The 23,135-nt window shown below is 42.2% G+C and overlaps 1 protein-coding gene across 4 annotated transcripts in view; it reads left to right on the forward strand.

Annotated features, from left to right (window-relative positions):
* The first annotated feature begins 381 nt into the window (after positions 1 to 381).
* Positions 382 to 23,135, forward strand: part of map3k21 (mitogen-activated protein kinase kinase kinase 21) — a 29,097-nt gene continuing 6,343 nt past the window's right edge. For all 4 annotated transcript variants that reach the window (XM_048269905.1, XM_048269906.1, XM_048269907.1 and 1 more), the window contains exons 1-6: positions 382 to 2,061; positions 14,771 to 14,951; positions 15,318 to 15,466; positions 15,831 to 16,006; positions 20,125 to 20,365; positions 22,426 to 22,548. In XM_048269905.1, the coding sequence (XP_048125862.1) occupies positions 1,281 to 2,061; positions 14,771 to 14,951; positions 15,318 to 15,466; positions 15,831 to 16,006; positions 20,125 to 20,365; positions 22,426 to 22,548 (1,651 nt within the window). In that variant the 5' untranslated portion in view covers positions 382 to 1,280. The remainder of the gene's footprint in view (positions 2,062 to 14,770; positions 14,952 to 15,317; positions 15,467 to 15,830; positions 16,007 to 20,124; positions 20,366 to 22,425; positions 22,549 to 23,135) is intronic.

A 23,135-nucleotide genomic window follows, 5' to 3' on the forward strand; every position in this document is an offset into this window, starting at 1 on the left:
TTATAGCTAATGTAGGCCAAGAGCTAATTAGGTTTATAATTTGTGGGTGGGGTTGATAGGCCGAACAACATCCTTCAAAGGGTAGTCAAAAACAACACGTGGTAAAATAAATACAGCCCACCACATCACAACAGAAGGCTCATGTGTAGGCCTAAGATCTTCATGCCAAGGAAGATCATGTCTATTTTTAAGTGATAGGTAGGCCTATTTCCAACCTTAGCCCACTCTTTGTTTAACATTATGGTTACATTGTTAACATAAATTGCATTTGTAAAGTTTTTACTTTGAGTGTGATCTGAGAATCTCCTCCCTTTCACATTTACCACGTGATCTAAAGGCACCAATCCTTTAGCGCTTCTCCTGGTCAGACGGGTCGGTGGAGTCTGGGAGCGATGGCGGCGCAGTGTGGATTGTTTTGAGTCAACTTGCCGAATCCAACGTAATGGGATTTTTAAGTCGATCGTAATTCAGGAGTTAGGTTGGGACATTTTGGAGTGCTAGGAGAAGACAGCAGATATCCTCGTGGTAAAACGTCAAACAAGTTTTTTGCAAAACTCTTGTCGTTAGTTTTAAGCTGTCAATGTAGGCTATCCTACAGGTTGACCGTAAAGTTTTTAAAAAGTGTGTGAACTTACGTTAGCCTGAGTGGCTAGCTCATCGTTTATGTTGAATCGTGCTAAAATGTATATTTCAATCACTTGGTTATTCATCAGATTGTGGGATAGCGGAGTTTGATGGTAGGCTAAAGTTTGTGTCATTGATTGTGAGGGAAGACGTCTAAGTTAACGTTGTTGCGCTTCCGAACACGAAACCTCCGTTCAATGGATAATTCTTCATCATGGCCTAGAATTCTAATGGTAATAATTTCAAAACCATCAAGATAACTAGTATTATGTCGGAATGTAAATACTACATGACGTGAAATGTATCATCCATAAAACCTTGATACATTGGATTTTAAGTCTTCGACTACGTTATGTATTTGGAGCACAGTCATATTTGTGTATTTTTTTAGCGTTAGCAAACACTTGACGATACAATACAGACACATTGCGACTCTAGATAGGCTACGTGGAGGCAGAGGCCACCTGCCACCAGTCATGTAGATTTGCTGATCTATGCACCGTTTCTATGAGATTCAGTTTTTGTAGCAGCTAGCTTCTAGTCTTCTAGTTCCTGCCTTACTTTTGAAGCCATAATATAATAGCCACAGTGCTACATTTAATTACAATTTGCACCAACAACTAAGCACCTTATGGTGCGGCGACAGACACCGAGACATGGATCTTTCCAAGGGTGGTTTCCTAAACGGTGAAGGAGGGCCGATCCAAAGTGGAGACCATGCCTGGACAGAGTCCCCTAGTGCCAGAACTTGGGCTCATTCTGCGCCCTCATGTCCTCGATCTCTGTGGACGGCTGTCTACGACTATGAACCTAGCGGAGAAGACGAGCTCAGCCTACGGCGTGGGGACGTGGTTGAGGTACTGTCCAAAGATGCCGCAATATCTGGTGACGAAGGCTGGTGGACAGGCAAAATCAACCACCGTGTTGGCATCTTTCCTGCTAATTATGTTACCTTTCAGCCTGCCATTTACAGACTTCCCGCCGGTGGCTCGGTGGGGGTGCGAGAGAATGTCCCAAGTTCCCCCGTACAGATCCCTTTTAGTGAACTAGTTTTAGAAGAAATTATCGGAGTTGGTGGTTTCGGTAAAGTTTACCGAGGAACATGGAAGGACCAAGAGGTTGCTGTCAAAGCTGCTCGACAGGACCCCGATGAAGACATTACTGCAACTTCGAACAGTGTTAAACAAGAGGCAAAACTGTTTTCCATGCTACAACACCCCACTATCATAAAGCTTGAAGGGGTATGTTTAGAGGAGCCGAACTTGTGTCTTGTCATGGAATATGCTCGTGGTGGAACATTGAACCGGGCTTTGGCTGGTAGAAGGATACCCCCGCACATTCTTGTGAACTGGGCTGTTCAAATTGCCAGAGGCATGCACTATCTTCATGAAGAAGCAGTAGTCCCTATCATTCACAGAGACCTGAAATCTAGCAACAGTAAGTAAAACTCATCTGCCTCCCCCCACACACATACATGCATTCTTGCTCACACTTTCCTGGATTGCCTTATTGCTCACAAAGTAGGCCTTGGCCTGTTCCATTGCCACCTTATCTCTTTGCAAACATGCACACAGGCATGTGTTAGTGCTTCTTATATCAAGGTGTCAACTCTAAGGAATGTGCTTTTTGCAATGAGTGGATAAATGATTAACCGTCCGTTATTGTATGTGAACTACACTGCACCTTGTGATTTGTTTCACAATACAGTTTGGTCTGATATTACCATAAACCTGCCACATCATACCCTTTCCCACTCAAGTCCATAGATGGACAGAAATTGAGGAGTGTCTGAGTTATATTGAACCAATCCCCAGGTCCATCAGGAGGATTGGCAAAACTTGGCTAGTGTATTTTATTGACTCCTGTGCTCTGTAAAGGCACATTAAGTAATAACACATTGCTTGTTATTCTTTTGCAATATTGCCTAAATGTTGGCACTATTGAATCTGTTTTATCGGTTGTGTAGTCACATCCTATGCTTAGTCCTTTAAATTAATGACAAACTCCTACCCTCAAGTAGTACATATCTATAACTAGGCCTAGTTGCTATTAGCTCCACTCCCCAGCAGAGATTATTTATTTATTTATTAATTCATATACACTAGTAGTGCTGAGAGAAGAGACTAGGCTATGCTCTTGAAAGAATGATTAGCTGAGTGATGCAGTACTCATCTATAACCTAATATGAAAAATAGACTACAAAGCATGTTCAAAGCAAGCTCCTTATATAATTTTATATGATTCTCTTGGGTTTAGAATCTGCAGCTGAAGATCAGGTGACTTTTTTCAGAGAGTTGTGCCTACTATGTCATATGCCATTTATAGCACCCACCTGGAATGAATCCTAGGTATTAATACATGCATTTTTTTCTCCATTCAAAAAGAATGCTACAGGACATTGTCTCACTGAAAGTGTGTGTGTGCGTGTGTGTGTGTAGGAGGGTGATTTGAGTGGAAATTTTGAGAAGTGTATTGGGAGCCTTTTAGTGTTCATGTCATGAAATGTCATTGGTCTGCCACTAGCTTTATCACATTTCTGATATAGATGGAGATATATAGACTCAACTTGCATAACTTCATTTAATTAGTTAGTGTGTCTAGTAGAGTGAAAAGAGTCCAGTCTGGCAATGTTGAACATTATCTTTGCAGGTAACACAATCACTGAAAACTCAATGAGAACTAATGGGCAAATAACAGACAGATCTTTACAGCGTTGTCACCTGTAGTAAAGGAGTGCAATCTTATCTTGACAGAGAGCCTATAAATGTGATGGATGTTAGCAGGATGAAAAGGGGCTTTGTAGTTAAGGGATCACCTGTTCTTATTTGGGACAGGCCCCTCCAGCCAAAGAGACCCCTCAGTGTCTTTACAAAAAAGCTGGTCTGACAACCACGGTTTCTCTGCCTGCAAGGAGGGTATAGTCATTGGACTTGTGAATGCTGTTTTAGCTCCAAACAAGATTTCACTTAAAAAAAAAAAAAAAAACGCCCTGTAGCATATCTGTTTGAAAAGTCTTATGGTAACACACACATTCGCTGTATGGTGTGTTTTTAGTGAATGAGTTCAGCCAGAAGTTGAGATCTCTGTTCCAGATTTATTTAGTCTTGTTGGATCTTAAATTAGGCAATGCCATCATCCACGTATTTCTCAGTTATGGTTGTTCTATCTCCTTTTGCTTTCTTACCTTTATGCTGCCTTTTGCATTTTCTCACAGAAGAACTTAGCCTGACGAGCAAGACCCACATCAAGATGTAGGGTCTGGGGACTCCCCATTCGCAGTGCTCAGTTTGAGGGGCGGGTGCGTCTAGATTTCTAGGCTAAGAAAAACTACCTTAAACCACAGATTGCCACAGATTGATGGTACCACAAAGAGAACGAGAGAGAATAAAGTTGTCCCTTAGTTTTATGTGATGGCTAGTCACTTGTAGCACATATATGGAAGGGTAGAGACGATCAATTTACCACACAATTTTTCTGATGTATATTTAATATGCTAATATGTTGTCCTCTATGGGTGGACTGTTTGTTATTTAGGTACTTATCCCGTATGCCCAAGCAGCACATGAGCAGACTCGTGTACATTAAATAATCTGTTAGAGATGCACTGATTCTGGGCCGATACCGATGTATAAAATAACAATTTGGCCGATATATATGATGCTTATACCATTATTTTTTTCTTTGTTTACTTAGTTTTTGTTGTTAATTATACCTTTTAATTTACCTAGAGTGGAAACAAAAATATTCTTAAAAGAAAATAAATGAACCTTTTTCCAGTCTTTCAGGCCTTTATAGCACAACATTTACCTTGTGCAGAGCTGATGCAACATAACAGATAACATAACATAACAGATCAGCCACTGCCATCTGTAAATGTAATGTAAATGTAAACATGGGCCGATACCAAATCTGTTGTAAAGGTACAGATGTTTCATGATGGTATGGTCGGCCTTAGTCGACTATGGTTGGTCACTTAGTGAAGTGATTCTATGCGCGGCGTGTTCTGTAGTAAATGTGGAAATCCAGCGCTGCTGTGTACAGACTACAGGGAGTTTACTTCTGCTTAGTGTCATCATGGGCACTTTAGCTGTCTGGTTTGTTAGCCAGTACAATTTGAAGATATTGACTCTTTGAGCTATTTTAGTAGTGTAAGTAATTAGAGTTAAAAGTTAACCTTGTCTTGATGGATCTCTCCATGCACAATAGCATACAGGAATTTATCACCTTTTGAGGTGTGTTTTTTTTATTGGCAACTAGTGTTTGCATCTTCAACTTTACACAAAGGTGTTGCAACGGATTGTTGTCATACTTAAGGGAGTTACTTGTGTAATACCTGTGATTTGGAAGTCATATTTGGCTTGCTACAGACACTTACTCTTTCTCCCTCTCTCTCTCTCTCCACACACACACACACACACATTCAGGAAAAAATAGGCTTTGCATATACAAATTGCTCCCCATCAACTATTGTATAGAATTTAAGAGTTCTGATGTGCGCCAACTATTCCATACTTCAAGGTATGTAACTGGCATAGGGTAACATGACGTTCCACCCTTAACAATGACGTGTTTGGCTGGGTGATGTTGCCCATTTTAAACTTGATGGTCTATGGTCACAGCACATCTGTTGTTCCAACTAGCTGGGCAGGCTATGTAGGTTTGAGGTTCAGGTAGAAGAATAACCCTGCGGATATGTAAAACAATGCCTTGTAGGCAGGTAGGCACACTAGTTTTAGACCAGCGCTCCTGCTGCTTTTACTAAACTGATAAACATAGACAACCTCTCTGAGCAGTAAAACTCACCAACATAGCAGTTGCAGCAGTTGCATCACTTTAAACACTACACATAGGCTATGTTTCGACTGTGTTTTAATCAATGAAACATACTGTGAAGAGCTCAGGGACTGCACTTTTAATTGAATCCATTATGTCGGGGTACTATGGAGGCTAGCCATGCTTAGGACCTTCCCAACAATGTGGCTGTTGTTCAGTCACGGATGCTTAGGGTCTGGGGTCAACATGGTATAAAAGCTCTGCAAAGTGGCACAGTAGAAGTGGCATCTTACCGGTCTCCTCTCCCACGAAGACCAAGGTCAGTTGAGGTTAGAGGGTTTGACTGGCCGTTTGTAGGACCAAACCATGGTGGTAATTTGAGTTTATGGTTGTCATTATAGGACATAATTCTGTTGTGAGAGTGTTAACTGACACCACTTAGCCCCTCAGGGGTCTATCTCTACCCAGTTCTTATGAACAAGTGGATTATCATTTGAATTTGAAATGCATTGCAGTTTGTGCGAATAAGTACGTGTATTATCATAAATGAGGCTGTCTTTGTGCGAATAAGTATGTTTATTATCATAAATGAGGCTGTCTTTGTGCAATATGTAATGAACATTGCATAGTATAGCCTAGGTTATAGCATTGCACAGTATAGCCTAGGTTATAGCATTGCACAGTACAGCCTAGTTTATAGCATTGCACAGTATAGCCTAGGTTATAGCATTGCACAGTATAGCCTACAGTAGGTTATAGCTTTGATCTACTGGGTTACTGCAGTTAACTTGTCTCCAACTAGTGATGTTGCCTGCTGCTTTCCCTGTCTTCATACTCTTTAGCCTGATAGAGGTTGGATGATGCATATCAGCAAGTGTGTGACTTTGGTGTTAAAATCGTATGTTTGCATTTGTTGTACTGCACAGGGTGGAGACAGAGCTGAGCGTGGTTTGTGAAATTGGCCCCAATGGCCCAGTGAATCAGCAGGCGTTGTCCACAAGACACAAATAGTACAATAAAAACATACTGACCACCATTTGTATAGGCATAGTAAACTATTGTGTGGTGGATTATGTGTTATTGCTTGCTGTTGCTAATAGGTGATTATAAGAGCTTGTTGTTGTTTTAAGTCTCGCTTTCTTCCCTGCCCTTGTCTTAATCAAAATCTTTTAAGATGGTTTAACTCGGGGTTTGTAAGGCCCTAGGCCTACCTTTTCCTCAAGCAGAAATCATATTTATTAGTAGGGGTGTCTATGTAGTTCTGTGATTTTTTAAGAGTGGTTGGAGTATCATCTTAGGTGATTAAACTGGGAGGAAAATCGTGTCACCATTTTTTTTCTGAGTAGTTTCTTGTACCTGTTTACTCGTACAACGGTTTTCTGCGTTATAACGTTTTTAAAATTGTTTATATGCAAATTAGGCATACTAAAATATGCACCAATTTTTGTGTATTCCTGAAAACAGAAATCTGAAGATTGGATATAATCCGTTTTAAAATTGTTTTGTTGTGTATTTATGTTTTATGGTTATAATAAATCAGGCTATGAATGATGGATCAAACCTTTCTGTCATCAAGACCTTCAGAATATAGATAGGTATCGAACCGATATTTTTGGTGTGAGTTCTACTGTATGAAGGGGGGAAAACATTTTGAGAAAACACCCTATAAAGGTATCGTGATTGACCAATGTCACTAAAACCAGCAGGAAAAATTGAGACTTTCACATTTTTAAGTACTCCAATAGACCTAATCATGATATAAAAAAAAATAACAAGCAAAAATGGCCGGCACCCAAATTGGTAACACTGCCCCCCTACTGTATCCCCAGGCCCCATTAAGTAAATAAAGGTGTTTTGGGCCTTTTCACTGAGGATGTCATGACTTGTTTCTCCTAATACACGTGGCAACAGCACTCCGCCAGTCTGGATGCAGATGATGGGGTGTGGGGCCCAGAGGCCAGGGTGAGGAGTTGGGGGAAGGGGTGTGTTGATCTTAGGTCAGCTGGCCAACACTGGAAAGCAACAGAAGCAAGTGGGAGGTTTTGGGCTGGGGGGCATGGGGGTGCTTAAGTGGATGCGAAATGAGGTCTCAGTTTGTTCAGCTGGTCTCTTTTCCGAAATGAAAGTTGGTTCTCATTTAAGTCCCCAAGATCCAACACTGGCTTGAAGCATTGGGCCCAGTTTGGGAGTCACATATTTTATGTTGTATGTGACTTAGTGTAGTCCTACTGTAGGCTGAGTGAAGTCCTTCTGTTCTTTTAGGCAGTTTAGATGTTGGCATTTACTAAAGGAATATATGCAAATGTAACCAATTGTATCTAAGAAATATTCTCCACTATCCCAGTGATGATCTTTAATAGTTTGCAGATGTTGCATGTGTGAGAGCAACTTGACCAAAACTTGTGAAAGAGATTACTACTGGACAGTGGATCATTGGACAGTTAACTTAAACCTCTTGAACTTTTCTCTTGGTGAGGACTGGCCTCTCAGTAATTTGTGAAAACATGTAGGTTGTGGTTGTGCACAGGCCATTTTCAATATCAGTTGTTGGGCCTTTCCTGGTGGCCATTCCAGACTCTGATTTCTGAGCGCTGCAAGTTCACATGCAGGTGACCTTGCTTACGTTTCCAAGAGTAACTTGGGTAATTGTTTTAAATAATCAATGAATGTAGCCAGTTGAAATGTTCACTGTGTTCTCGACAGATGGAGAGGGTAATGTCGCCACTTGTTTGAGACATTGGCATTGTAGCTTTGGAACACGATTCGGGTGCAGTGTAGTCTATCACTTTTACAGTATGTGTCTTTGTCTCATCAGGTTCTTGTTTCCTATTAAGCTGGAGCCTACACAGTGAAGGCCACTCACTCCGTGGACATTAGCCAGAGAGAGAAGGGGATGTTGTCTGCCTGTGAAATTGAACACGATAGCTCTGCATCTTTCAGTAGGCAGCGTTGTCACTGTTGTGCCTAGTGCTGTTTTCCCGTCAAGTAAAATTTTAAATTCCTCTCTGTCTGAACTTTGCTTGCCCCTTTGGAGGGTGAAAAGAGTTGCGGTAGACAGACACAGGAGCCTCAATGACTTAGTGGGGGCCTAGCAAAGTCACTGTTAACGCAAGTCAGTTTGTTTGCCTCTCCACACGATTGTGACAATCAACAGTGCTAGCTTGCCAAGCTTAATTGAAAAAATAGCATGTTTGCCCAGAGTCCCAGTGAATACACCACCCACTGGGGGGACTGAGCTTTTACTTAATGCTCTGTTCGTCAGGAAACCGCAAACAACAAATAGCCCTACACAAGCCCATTGGCTATTCATTGGCCAGAGATGCATTGTGTGGGAGGGCTTTTTTTCCAAACTGAAGGACAACACCGGGAGCTGGGACCCAGATGCTCAAGCCGCACCTCATGCAGCCCATCTGGTGTGTGTGTGTGTGTGTGTGTGTGTGTGTGTGTGACGAGAAGTCACACAAACAGGACTGTGTTTGTGCATTCCTTAATCTCTTAATGCCTCGCTCTCTGGAATTCTACTAATGAGAGGCCAAAAAGCTTAACATAAGTTTTCACAATAGAGTGGTCAAGCACCGGTTGCTTGGTAACCATCGCCTTCAAGAATGCCCCCAACTCCAGGGTTCTGAGAGGCTTATTTTCATTATATCTAATCTTCCCACCCCAGCCCCCACCCCACAGTGGCAGCTACTCTCCCTCTCCTGTTACGGCTGCTACTGGTCTTGCTGTTGCCCTTGTTAAAAGTAGTGGCAGATTTAGATTTGTCCTTAGTTTGAAGCCAGATTGATGTAAGATAGGAGACAGTGGCAGCATCTTGCTGGCTGTCATTGAAACTTGGCCCAGAGCCAAGAGTTCATGACACACTTTATGTTGTAGTTTCGAGCGCACCAATTGAAAGGTGCAAAGAATCCCAAGTATGTTGGCCGCACACTCTAGAAGACGTACACACTAGACACACACACATAGACACACATACACACACAAAGTGGGTCTCATGCAGAACAATGGCAGGCTGTGGCAGCCGTAGCCAGCGCACCTCAATGGTTGCTATTGTCGCGAAGGTGATTTCCCGGCCTCAGTGGAATGGCCACCGTAAATATCTGCACTAAGGAAGGGGGGTGGGAGAAAGTGGAGCTCGGTAGCTGATCGAGAGGTGACCCCCCAACCCCCCAACCCCCCCACCCCTCTTCCCAAGTTCCCTCCCAATAATTGCCTTCCTTTATGAGATGAACAACTGGCCCCAGCTACACTTTTGTTACCAGTGTACTAAAGAGGTCTTGAGATGATCCATTATCATTTTTCCTGCATATCCTATAGCTTAGGTCAGTGTATTGTGCTCTCATTCTAATACAACAAATAAAATGTATGCGCTGTTCTTATGGCAATGGACAGCAATATACCTCTTTAGATTGATATTAGATTATAGTAATGTCTTGTCATGCTGCTTGAGGACTATGTAGAAAGAATTAGGCCTAGACAAACTCAAACTGGGCCCTCTACAAAAACTAACAGTGTAGGTCTTAATTATAAAGCTGTTAACTACGTTGGATAGGCAGAAAGGGGTAGTTAAAGTTAATTCAGGGCTTTGTATTTCAGACAGTCTTCCTCTAACAGTTTTCTTTCATCTGACATCTAGGATCTAAACTGTGTAGCTGGGTTGCATTTCCCCGGATTTATTGTGGACTTGCTACTGTTTGTGAACACAGACATTAATTATAACCTTGATGTCATTACAGCAGGGCTCGAATTACGTTGGAGCCGAGCTCCCATAGAGTGAGGACTGGCTCCCATGAAAGCAACAAAGTCAAAAACCTGAGGGGGCCTCTCATATCTGAAGGTGTCTGGCATTGTAATTTAATCTTAAACAACCGCTCATTATCCATCCCTGTGCGATCTCTTACCATTAAAGACGTTAAATTAAAATATAGGCTACTACGGGACGTAGACCGACACAAAGCTCTTGAACGCAGCATGACACTTCACCACCACACCACTAGACTATATGAGCAAACTGTATCGATTTGACAGCACTCGCAAATCTGAAGAAGTCACCCTGCTTTGATGTGAGTGTTTTGTCTATTTGCATAGGTGTTCATTGGGCTAGCCTACGTGGTTTGATACGTGCTGAAAAGTCCTGTTTGCTGTTGAACTTGCGCTTCACCTATTCTATGTTGATTGACAAAGCCATAAATTATGGCCCATAATGAAGCCTACAATGATTGTGTTGTCTGATGATCTAGCTATCCTCTGCCATTCAGAGCTCCGGAAAGTTCCCAGCTATTTTGAAACACCTGTTAGCAATCTCTGATGTCGGAATATTCAATGGCAAACTCCAAAATTGTTTGTCTATTAATTTTCCACGGTTCAACACATTAGCCTACAAGAACATAGTTTGTCTGGCTTTATTCATTTCTGCCAGTTAGTGCTTTTTCCCCTGTGTATAAGTTACACTACATGCATTATTGTGTTTGACACTGAGGATAGCCTATCTGAGACGGTGGTCTGGTTTAAATGAGTTACGTTGTGAAATTGAGAATGGCACAGACTAAATCGTTTAGTCTTTTTCTTTGTATTGTGAAATTGAAATGAGATATGGACTATTACAATCAATAATATGTTGAAATTAATTAAAAGTAATCCATTTCTATGAAGAATCTATGTCTGTTGTGTGCGTGTGTCAAGGTAAAGCCTAGGCCTACCGCGGCGATATACTTTACTGCTTAAAAGCCACTTGCGCCTAGGCTATTTCATTGTATCGCCTTGTTAGGCTATGCGCGGGGTGTGCCAACTTTTTATGAGATAGAGAGACCCCCTTAAAGACAAAAAGATCATTTGAGCCCTGCATTACAGTGAAACCTAAACTGTAGTTTGCTTTGTGAAGTTATCTGTGGCAGAAACAAACAAAGGAACTTGAGCTCTACACAATAATTTTTACTTTACTGAATATAGTCTACCTTTAAATGTCCAAGTAGCAGGAACTCGATATGCAGCTGGCCATGAACAGCATCTACCACAACCAAAGACTTGTTGTAGATATGTTATGGTTGAAAGAAATATGACTGTTTTCCATTAAATGATTTTATTTATTGATAAATCTCTAATGTCTTGCACTATTGCCATTCAAAAATATTCTCAAAATCTATATCTCAAAATCTTAAATATTGTGCAAAGTTCCCCCAGTTATTGCAAATAACAAGCAAGCATGCTAAAAATAACACAATGACCTTTATTCATAGCGCTTTGTAGCAACAGGATGTACTTTACAGAAGTACAGAAGGAGACGTAGTGGGGAGGGTAGTGCTGTGGTCAAATAGACCAGCTTTACAAGTGGGAGGAGATCCGTGTGGGAGGATGCTCTTCAACTCCTCTACGTCAGAGCTCCGTGGCCACATGAGATAAAAGTTTAACTTTTTGACAGAAGCAAGAGTGATGTTTATGGTCAGTGTTTTATTTCATCCAAACACCAAAATCTCCTCAAAGACTAGTAGATGACCATGGACACCACAAGTCAAATCAACAGTAAGAGGAAGGTCACTGTTACTAGAGCATGTACTATTCCCACCGTGGATATTCCAATTAAGTATTCATTGGTCCGCTATAAATGTCGCTATTTTAAAGCTAGAAGCTAAACTAACTTGAAGACATGTTCAGCCTCCTTCCACCTGTGCTGTAAAGTCACGGCCAGGTCACAGACTGTAGTCAGCCCACCTTGTGCTGTTAAGATGGATGCCAGAGGGCCTCTAGGGCCAGCCATATGAGCCTCCTCTCCTATTTCAAAGGGGAGCTCATCATAGCGCTGGGTGGGGTGGGATTAGAAGGTATCATGACCCCTTCCAGGACCGAAGGGCCACTCTCGAGCAGGTCGCTTCAGAGGGTTTGAACTATGTAGTGTGATTTTTTTTAATTTTTTTTTTTCTCCAGTTCTATTACAAGAGTATCTAGATCACTCTTGACTGGACATGTCCACTTGGATCTGTCCAGAATTTAGAGCAGTTGGTTTTTTTTTTATTTTTAAACTGGCACCAAGTGTATTACTATTATTATTATTATTATTATTATTATTATTATTATTATTATTTTCTTTTGTTTTCAAAATAAAGAGCCTAATTGTCACATTCACACTGTCAATTCTGCCTTAATGTTCACCATGATCACTGTTGTACATATTTTTGTAGATTTGCCAATACCTTCATAGCCTTCAAGCAAAAAGAAGAGTTTCAATTGGTTAAAAAAAATTGTTTTATTAAAAAGGAAATCGGTTAATATTGGTTTTAGCCTGTGTTAGACTAGATAACCTGTAATCAGTTTTCGTCCTCTTGTTTGCATTACTTACTGTATGTATAGCCATTTTTGTGTCTTTGTCTTGGACAAAAGTCCAGTACCTCTACAGAGTTTCACTTCACACAGTGTAAAACCAGGAGGTGGTAAACCTTTGCCATGCAGGCATGCAGTTTTGGCATCCCTGATATGAAACCATGGTAACGCATTAACATGTTCTGGAATGACTGTAACTGGGACTTCCTCATACTCTTGTTTTTCCTAGAATTAGCTAGGCTGTTGTGAGGCCTGGATTCTCAAATCAGTGCAAAACCAGTAAAACTGGTTTTAAAATACAATTAAAGCATTGGTGGTTTCCCTCCAATAAAAGTGTTGATATATTGCATTAAAAACATATGTAGCACATGTAGTATGTGAGTATGAAGCACAGTGTGTAGTACACACATCAATCTTTGTCCCAGTGAAGGCATCAGCTGAGTGGCTGCAACTGATGCATGGGGATGGAGAAGATGGAGAAGATTCATCATCAGGTGTTAGATGGAGGCGGCTGAGTGGCTGCAACTTATGCATAGGGATGGAGAAGATTCTGGGGTAAAACAAAATGGCCATAAAGAAGACAGGAAAAGAAAGTCAAGGCCTTTATGGAGAAAATAGCAATTCTCACATCCTCCTTACTCCTCCGTTACTCTGAACAGTGATTATTTTCTCTCCTACACACTGTGTGTGCATGTGCGTGTGTGTGTGTGTGTGAGTGTGAGACAGAGAAGGCAGTGTGGTGCGTTAACTGGCCTTGTATGTATCCTCTGCCAGGCCTTTGCCTTTGTGGTTATAGTCTAGTGGTTCTGGCACGAGCATTGGAGTCAAGGTCTTTGTGCTAGTCTTATCTTCGACTGTGCAATAATGGATGGTAATTAACCATAACACTCAGAGACAGGGGTGTAGGAAGAGGCTCTCACACTGTCTGGTGATCATGTTTTTGTTATATTTCCCATTTTCAGTCACAAGAAATGTTTGTCAAGGACAACAGCAAAAATGTATTAATAGACATTTTATTTTCATATATTTGTTTCCCCTCCCTGTTCACCTCACCTTGTTTGCCAAGTAGGTCAGATTTACCGTCTTCCTTCACTTGCAGTTACTACACATCACAATACAGTGCTAGTATAGTATTTTGATCCCAGTGTATCATGTCATGGTCATAAAGAATGTGCTGGGTAAATATGGGTGGTGTAACTAAACAGGCGTTCCCTGCATTTTCATGTTGTTAGTCATGAGTGAAGAGGCTCTGTGCCAATGGATCACATGTACTGAAATTAATATTACACTCCAAAGCCCAAGAACAAACAGTTGCTATAGAGCAATCGATCCCTTTTATCTCTCCAGTGTGTATCTAATTAAAGGGGTTCGTATAGGTGTTGCCTTACCCAGAGGTGGGGACAGTTGTATGTACAGAACGCAAGGCACCAGCGGGGGAAGTCCCTATACACTATACCTACCTTTAACCTAATTATCAAGTCACTGAATGACTTTGGACCTTGGGATGTGTTTTATTGTGTGTCTAAACTTTACCCCCTCTCTCTCTCTCCCTCTCTCTCTCTCTCTCTCTCTCTCTCTCTCTCTCTCTCTCTCTCTCTCTCTCTCTCTCTCTCTCTCTCTCTCTCTCCTGTCTCTCTCTCTCTCTCTCTCTCTCTCTCTCTCTCTCTCTCTCTCTTCCTCTCTCCCCTGTCTTTCTCTCTCCCTCTCTCTCTCTCCTGTCTCTCTCTCTCTCCCTCTCTCTTTCTCCTGTCTCTCCCTTTCTCCTCTCTCTCTCTCCTGTCTCTCTCTCTCTCCCTGTCTCTCTCTCTCTCTCTCCCTGTCTCTCTCTCTTTCTCTCTCCCCTCTCTCTCTCTCCCTCTCTCTCTCTTTCTCTCTCCCTGTCTCTCCCTTTCTCCCTGTCTCTCTCTCCCTGTCTCTCTCTCTCTCTCTGTCTCTCTCTCTCTCTCTCTCTCTCTCTCCCTCTCTCTATCCCTGTCTCTCTCTCTCTCCCTGTCTGTATTGGTTTGTAATATCTCTCTCCCTTTTGTGTTTGTCCTTCTTTTCATCCAATCTGCTTCAGTTTTATTACTTGAAAAAATCGAGAATGACTACATCGGCCGGAAGACTCTGAAGATCACAGACTTCGGTCTGGCACGAGAGTGGCACAAAACCACGAAGATGAGCGCCGCGGGCACCTACTCTTGGATGGCACCAGAAGTCATCAAGTCCTCGCTCTTCTCAAAGGGCAGTGATGTCTGGAGGTGAGATTCATTGCACCTCGCCAGCTCAGTCACTGATGTGCACTTCACCTCAAGTGCATAAACTTCAAGGAGAATTTTAAGACAAAACATGGCTATGATGTTGAGCCTAGTCCTGTAGTTCACTTCTGTCTCAATAGATATTCTCCATTAAATGTATACATTTACATGTATGTGTTTATGATACACTTGTGATTCTATATCCACCAAATGATGGGTGCAAATAATGCGTGTCATCATTGTGCTATTATGTATAATTCAGTTAGTGCTCCATTGCTTTATTACTAGTTAAGAAAAACAGTCCACATTACTGTCCAAGTCTTTGCATAGTGATATTGTGTGGTGAACCCTCTGGTCTTTATCTGCCAGTTATGGGGTTCTGCTGTGGGAGCTGCTCACTGGGGAGGTTCCGTATCGAGGGATCGACGGCCTGGCGGTGGCCTATGGCGTGGCCGTGAACAAACTCACCCTCCCTATTCCCTCCACCTGCCCCGAGCCCTTTGCTAAGCTCATGGAAGGTTTGTAGTGGCCATCACACCCCCAAAGGGAGGCACAACACCCCACCACTTGACCCAAAGTTAATTAAAGAAATGGTTTGAAAAGGCACCCAAGTCATGAAGTTAATCAAATGAAAGTATTTGCAAACATAACATGATGATAAAGTAGCAAAGAAATTCAAGTTTGTCAAGTTTGAGTACTTTTATTTACATGTACGTATAAAGAAACGTCATGCATTATTAAACTTAAGATAAAAACAACATTCGTAAAACATTTGTACTTTAAGCTGCAAGTTTTCCCCTCAAGTAAACACAAGTCCATAACAATGAGTTCAGCACTGATCACTGGCCTTATCTAAATGGACACTGTCCATTCTCTGTGTAGAGTGTTGGGAACAGGACCCCCACATCCGTCCCTCTTTCTCTGCCATCCTGGAGCAGCTGACGGCCATCGAGGAGGCCGTGATGGCCACCATGCCCCAGGACTCCTTCCACTCCATGCAGGAGGACTGGAGAGTGGAGATCCAGGAGATGTTTGACGAGCTGCGCACTAAGGAGAAGGTCAGCTCAGGGCCTAAACATTTAGTTTAGTAGTCTTGTTTGTTCTCTGTGTGGTGATTTGAAGTTTTCTTTGTGATGGATACAGTCTATTGGCTAAGTAACTATGGGCAGCCGTGGCCCACTGGTTAGCACTCTGGACTTGTAACCGGAGGGTTGCCGGTTCGAGCCCCGACCAGTGGGCCGCGGCTGAAGTGCCCCTTGAGCAAGGCACCTAACCCTCACTGCTCCCCCCGCCCGCCATTGTAGCAGGCAGCTCACTGCGCCCGGGATTAGTGTGTGCTTCACCTCACTGTGTGTTTACTGTGTGCTGTTTGTATTTCACTAATTCACCGATTGGGTTAAACGCAGAGACCAAATTTCCCTCACGGGATCAAAAAAGTATATATACTTATACTTATACTTATATAACTAGGCTGGCATACTTCTGTTACTCTGTCTCCATGCTCTAGCTAGGCAGATGTCAGCACTGAGTTGTAAATGTGACCCAATTATTTGTTTTTTCATTTCATTTTTTTTTTTGTTGGTAACTGAAATTAGATCGATACACATCAATTCATACTGGGTTTGCAAGAAGGAATTTGTATGCTAAGGCTACCACTTGGGTGTGCATTTTATGTAGGTGTGGATGTAACCATATGGTTAAAAAATCGTACAAAACAAACTGGAACTATGTATGAGGACCGCCAGTGTGAACATAGCCAAAGGCTGAAGTGCCAACCCTTGTCATTGATGTTTGTTTTTAGTCTGTATGCATTGCATTCATCTTGGATGAATGGTGTTTGTGTTCTTGTGCTTCTTGTTCTGTTCATTTCTCTTTTGCCATTGACAATTAAGGTCTGTGCTGTTGAATTGTATTTCAAATGAATTGAGTGTCATTGAGTTCACTTTCTTTGCTCTTGTTTAGTTCCATTGTTTTGAGTGTTTGAATCTGCCCCTAATGTAAAATTCTCCATTTTATAATTTAGTTGTGTCCTAGTATTGTGTTTGCAAGCAGTGAACAGCAAACTGTTAGTCCCTTATTATTCTTGGTGAAGGCCTCTGTTAAGGCAGCAAGCCAGAGCAAAATGCAGCGTGCGGTCACGTTTATCACAAATGGGGACACAAGAGTAACAAGTGAGCGAGTTTCTCCCCATGGGCTACGTGCCTGCTGGCCCAGCACTGTGGCTGGCTGTGCTTATCTTCCAACACGTCTTTATTAAACAGTTGCATTTCATCTTAATATTTGATCAGTGCTTTTCCCACAATCAAACTGGGAAAATGGACCATACATTTTGATAAGACCGCATTATCAATAGAGGTGCACTTCAGTGCTAGTGTTTCAGAGAACATGTTTCTGTACCCCAGATCTATTAAGAAATGAATGTTGTTTAGATGGATCAAAGTATTGATAAGTTGGTGTACTTCAGTCGAAGTGTTTACAGGCGTCTTGCCCCCTTGAGTGAATTAAGGACAGTTTCTCTGTAACAGATTAAATCTGGCAGCCCTAGTATTTTGATCGCCTTTGCTTTTAATTGGTTAGTTTTTGTGCAAGTGAGTTAATCGTCGGCTTAACAAAAGCATGCCATTAGCAGCCAAATGGTTTAAGCAGTGTTTCCCGTGCTTAATTCCATAAGCTGCTCACCCTCTTACTTGCTCATTATTTCAAATGGGGATTTGCCAATTGCCTGAGCAAAGAATGTGCCTTTTCTGCACATTCAGCTCAATTGTTAAGAGGCAAACTTGGCAAGTTCTGTAGCAGACTGGAAGAAAAGAAAAACTGTGCATCTGTTCATGTGAATTTCCCTTCAGTCAACTGCAAGTCGGTCTCCCCCGCTCTCGCTCTTGAGCTGAATCCTTGTCAGCAACCATAAGAGGAGTTTTGCTCTTTTGAAAGGTTGTAAGTTAAAGGTGATTACAGTTAACCAAATCCTTTCGCCTTTTCTAGTTTTGTGAACAAATTTTGTCAGATCTGCTTAGAGAGAAGTCATTCTCCATGGATTAGGCTACTGTGTTTACCTAAGGGGGTGTGGGTGGGGGGTACTGAGGTCCTTATTACAGAGATGTTGTTGGCGTCACCTCTGTAATGTGTTCTCTGTAACGCTTGTGATGTTAGTTTTGCCTCGAACATTCTCTGAATTCATTAATGACCTGTTTATTTGTTTTTCTTTTTTTTTTCTGGGTTCTTTTTTTCTGCTGAATTTTAGTGCAGCACGTGTTGCACTCTCGTGTTGTCTTGGCAACTCATGTTGGTGGTAGAGGTGGGCGAGGAACAAGTCACATTCCTGATGGTCCATGTAGGTAGTGCTTTCTGAAAGCCTTCAAATGGGTGACATGGTCTTATTCAACCCATAAAGCACTGGGTCTGAATCAGTTCAGTGTGAGCTGTCAGGAGTACGTTCACAGTCTGTCACACTGATTTGTGATCAGTTGTGTTGGAGAGAAACCAGAGTGTTTGGCCCTGGGGCTGTTGGAACTGAAACTGGCTGCAGTTTTTTTTTTCTCTCTGAGCCAGTGATCCGTGGCCCTAGGTGAATGAGCAGTCCTGTATGCCGCATAGTGTCAAAACATCTGAAAGGCATTCCAGGTGATGCAAGGTTGCTTGGCCTTTACTCTAGTTTCAGGCAGTTCACAGTGCCTCCCTTTTCAGCCTTGAGTGTTATGAAATAACTATAGCCCCCCAATGGGCTATTTTAAGATCCAGTGGATACTAGTAACAATGTTGCACGTGATGCCAAAAGACTCTGAACTGTAATGGTTTGTCGAACGTTTACACACTTGATCACACGTTGATCTTCATTACCAAGACTAGCATCCACACTAAGTCGTTGTGTTCACTCCTTGTGAAAACAGTCCAATTGTGAAGGCTTGTGAATGGAGAGCTTAGGCCCATATAAAAAGGGGGAATGGGTTGTCGTTTATCCCATTACAAATGCCTGACTTCAATACACTTCGGTCCTGGCCAAGCATGCCAATAGAAGTAGACTGATAAAAAGTAATCATTTTATGACCTTGTATCATTAAGATAAGGATTATTACTTTTCATGTCTATGCAAAACTTTGAGAGGACACGTACCACATATTTAAAACCCACAGAAGATGATGGCAGTCAATATGAACTTGCTGTCAAATTTTGTTCTATTGACCGTGATAATATTACAGTGATGCTTTGAGTTGAACTTAATTGAAAAGTTCCTCCAAGACAATGAGTTGACTTCAGGCGCAAAGAAATTAGATCGGTGACGTGTAAATGGATGCTTTTTGTATCAGTGAGTTGAAAGCCTTTCAGATTACATGTAGACCTTCACAGTGTGGCAGGTTGACTTCACCTCAAAATTGCAGTGGATGAGGAATAAGTGGCATTTACCGCATGGTAGTAACAGCACATGGTAGTAACAGTAACAGCTTTATGTACCTGGATGATCAGGGCTGCTGGCTCCTTGGAATTCTCCCTTCACTACCACTATGAACAGAAACCCTTTGACACTTTTACCTGATACCCTTTCCTAGGAATTTGTCTGTTGTATGTTTATCATGTAAATCATCTATATCAGTGGTTCTTAACTGGTCTGGCTTTGGGACCTACAATTTCCCATGTTCATGAAGTCACGACCCATATATATTTTATAGCGTTCAAGACAACAGATTTGGTGAGCTACATGCTAAGAAAGGCGAAGTGCCTGCAGGCCTATTTGTTTGGAACATGCTGTTTGGCATTACATTTGTGAAGTCTCCAACTCCTGATGTCACCTTAAAGTACTTGACAGGTCTGTCTTTGACAGGTGTACTTTATTATGAGGCATTTTCACTCATGTTCCAGCAATTGTGAACATCGCACACTGGATTCTGCACCATTTCGTCTCAATTTAAGTCTATTTGAAATGGGCGATTTATTCTTATTTTTTAACCACAAGCTCCACGACCCACCCAGAATGGTTCCGCGACCCACTTTTGGGTCCCGACCCACCAGTTAAGAACCACTGATCTAAATCATCTCCAGTGTCCAGAAGATTTCAGCCTAACCAAGCAGATATGTGTTTGATTGTGATATTTTCTGTTCACCTATTTGACCCCAGCTTTTGGATTCTATCCCTAACCAAGCTGTCTGTCCTCTGCTGTCTCGTCCCTCTTGTGGTGGTCAGGAGCTGCGCTCGCGCGAGGAGGAGCTGACGCGAGCGGCGCTCCAGCAGAAGTCCCACGAGGAGCTGCTGAAGCGGCGGGAGCAGCAGCTGGCCGAGCGTGAGATCAACGTGCTGGAGCGCGAGCTCAACATCCTCATCTTCCAGCTCAACAAGGACAAGCCCAACGTCAAGAAGAGGAAGGGCAAGTTCAGGCGCAGCCGACTCAAGCTCAAGGACGGCAACCGCATCAGCCTCCCCTCAGGTGAGCTCACGGGGCGAGTGGGGACATCGGGGGGGTCAAAAGTGACCACACTGAAAGTTGCGCCAGGAGATGCAATGGCAAGACGTCTTAATGGAGGAAAAAAAAAAAGTTGCTTCAACTACAGTAGGGTTTCTCAACGGGGGCGGTACCGCCCCCTGGGGGGCGCTGGGAATGTTTTTTTTGTTTGTTTTTTTTTTACCTTTTTTTTTTTACATTTTAAACTTTCATGGTTTTCACATATTTTTGGTGCAAAAATAGGCTACCTGAAATAAATAGGCTATTTTCACTCATGGGTTTCTAACCCCTCTACCGTCCCAGCTACATTTTACTGTTTATCTATGCTCAGTGGTCATACAGTGCAGTTCGGGCCTGCACACGCCCGGACTCACATCCCCCAGCCCCAGCTATCGTCATCTCTATAGTAACGCCGATAAACATAACCCAAGTTTGCGGCTTAACAGTTCAATAACCAATAAAAATGTACACAATTCACTGTGACGTCTTCATCTTTAATAAAACAACACAAACAAACATGGCGGATAGCAAGAAAAAGTGCCGACAGTACAATGCAAATGACATCAATTATGGATTTATTCCTTCACCGATGAACACTACTTTACCTATGTGCCTGCTCTGCGATCACGTTTTCTCGAATGAGGCCATGAAACCCTCGCGGTTACAGGAACATTTAATTAAAAAACATCCCGACAAAGCATTCAAAGATCCGGCCTACTTCAAGTCTCTGAGGGATCAGCATTCAAGGTGTCCTACCATCAACACCCTGTTTGCCTGGAATGTCAATCAAAGTGAGAACGGGTTGGTGGCGTCTTATAATATTGCTATTAGTGGGGGTTTTTTACCCAACCAGTCTCCTATTGCTTCTAACAGTGGGTAAATCTGCTTAATAATAAAATAGGCTCATAGGGACCTTTTCTTATAATTCCAGAAGAAACCAAAACAGTACAGAAATGGGCTCGTTTTTTTATTTAAGCAATATAGCATGAATGTGAGTGGCCTATAGCCTACCCAGGTGTAGTGTGTGTTTTTTTTTTTTTTTTTTTGTGTGTGTGTGGGGGGGTCAGAAGATCAAAGTAAGGTCAGGGGGGCGTTTGCTCAAAAAAGGTTGAGAACCACTGAACTACAGTGTGGCAGTCCAGGCTTTTCCGTGCATGTTTTTATAGGACAGCCTTGTGACACACAATCAGAAATATTCCATATTTTTATGGGATCATGGGAATGGGAACGCCAAGTACTGACTGATTTTTACTTTTTTATTTTTACTTTTAATTTATTTTTTTGAGATGACTAATTTTACAACCTTTTTGTTTTGTTTTGTTTATTTGTGAAGTGACCTTGGGTGACATGAAAGGCGCTCTAAATAAAATGTATTATTATTATTATTATTATTATTATTATTATTATTATTATTATTATTATTATTACATGAACATGCCTCTGCTTCTTTGGCTACACACTATAGTCAAGCTGTACCCAACTCCACAAGGCTGGGTTTTTATCGTTGGTCAAAGTCACACAAGTGATGCAACACAGGAAACTTAATTTTTCAATGTCCAGAGAGGAAGCCAGTGGGCGAGTTAATGGCCATGATGATGCAGCTTTGTGTGGGCGGAGGGTTAAGTCATCCCTTTTTACTGGTGCTGAGGTGTGCTTCTGTGGCTGGCTGGACAAGTAGTTTAGACAACAATTCTGTTGTGCTGTGAAACCTTACTGTGGAAGTCTGCCAGCCAGACATTTATATTGGAGGATAATTATTGGGAGTCCATTTTTTTACAGTCAGTTCTAGAATATCCTGTCAAGGACAATTTACTTCTGAAACAACTCCTTCTGACAAATGCAAAGACCTAGAAAAACCCCATCCATCAAAAAACTCTCTTAAGCACTATAATGGGCAATGTTAAGTAATTACTTTTCCTGAGATTAAAAAGGTACCCACATCTAACACAGTCTGCAGTAGTATGGAGCTCATCATAGCACGGTGCTTATGTGTATTGCTGTATTTCATATTGGTGTTCATCATCCTCCCCCAACCTTCCTCACAGACTTCCAGCACAAGATCACCGTCCAGGCTTCGCCCTCCATGGACAAGAGGAGGAGCCTGAACAGCACAAGCTCCAGCCCCCCCAGCAGCCCCACCATGATCCCTCGCCTGCGCGCCATCCAGCGTGAGTCCCCTCTGCTCAGGCCTGTAGCACGGACCAGCACGCCAATAGGAATGCGTACAATAACAGTAACGTTAGAGTTTAGATCATATGATTCTAGCATTAGTTCACCATTTTATTGCTCGTAGTTATTGCTTACCTTAGCTGATCATAGTTACATAGTAATGCAAAAGTTAGGTTTGCTAAGTGTGGTAATACTTAAAGTTTTAAGTGAGCGAGTTAAGTTGTTGATCTAGACATTGCAATACTCCAAAATATGCTATTCATTACTGCAGATGTAGCACATATGTTAAATGTTTGTGTTGAAAATCCTGTTCTACAATGACCTCGAATTGAGTGATGAACATCCTCTTGGAGCCTGTAGATTAAATAAAAGACTTCATTTTCACCCAGAGCATCAGCCATACTAGAAATTGAAACATCATAATCATTTGGCAAACCACCTTACCCCCCTTTCTCAATGCTGCAAGAGCTCAATGCTGATAACCAATCAAAGCTGAGCATTACGGCTGCTAGTCAGGTGCTGTTGCAGACTAGCCCTCAGGGTCACCCCTAGCGTGACCCTCGGGTGAGTTTCATGTCAGAGTTGC

This window comes from Alosa alosa, chromosome 18 (genome assembly GCF_017589495.1).
Source record: "Alosa alosa isolate M-15738 ecotype Scorff River chromosome 18, AALO_Geno_1.1, whole genome shotgun sequence".
NCBI classification, from domain to species: domain Eukaryota; kingdom Metazoa; phylum Chordata; class Actinopteri; order Clupeiformes; family Clupeidae; genus Alosa; species Alosa alosa.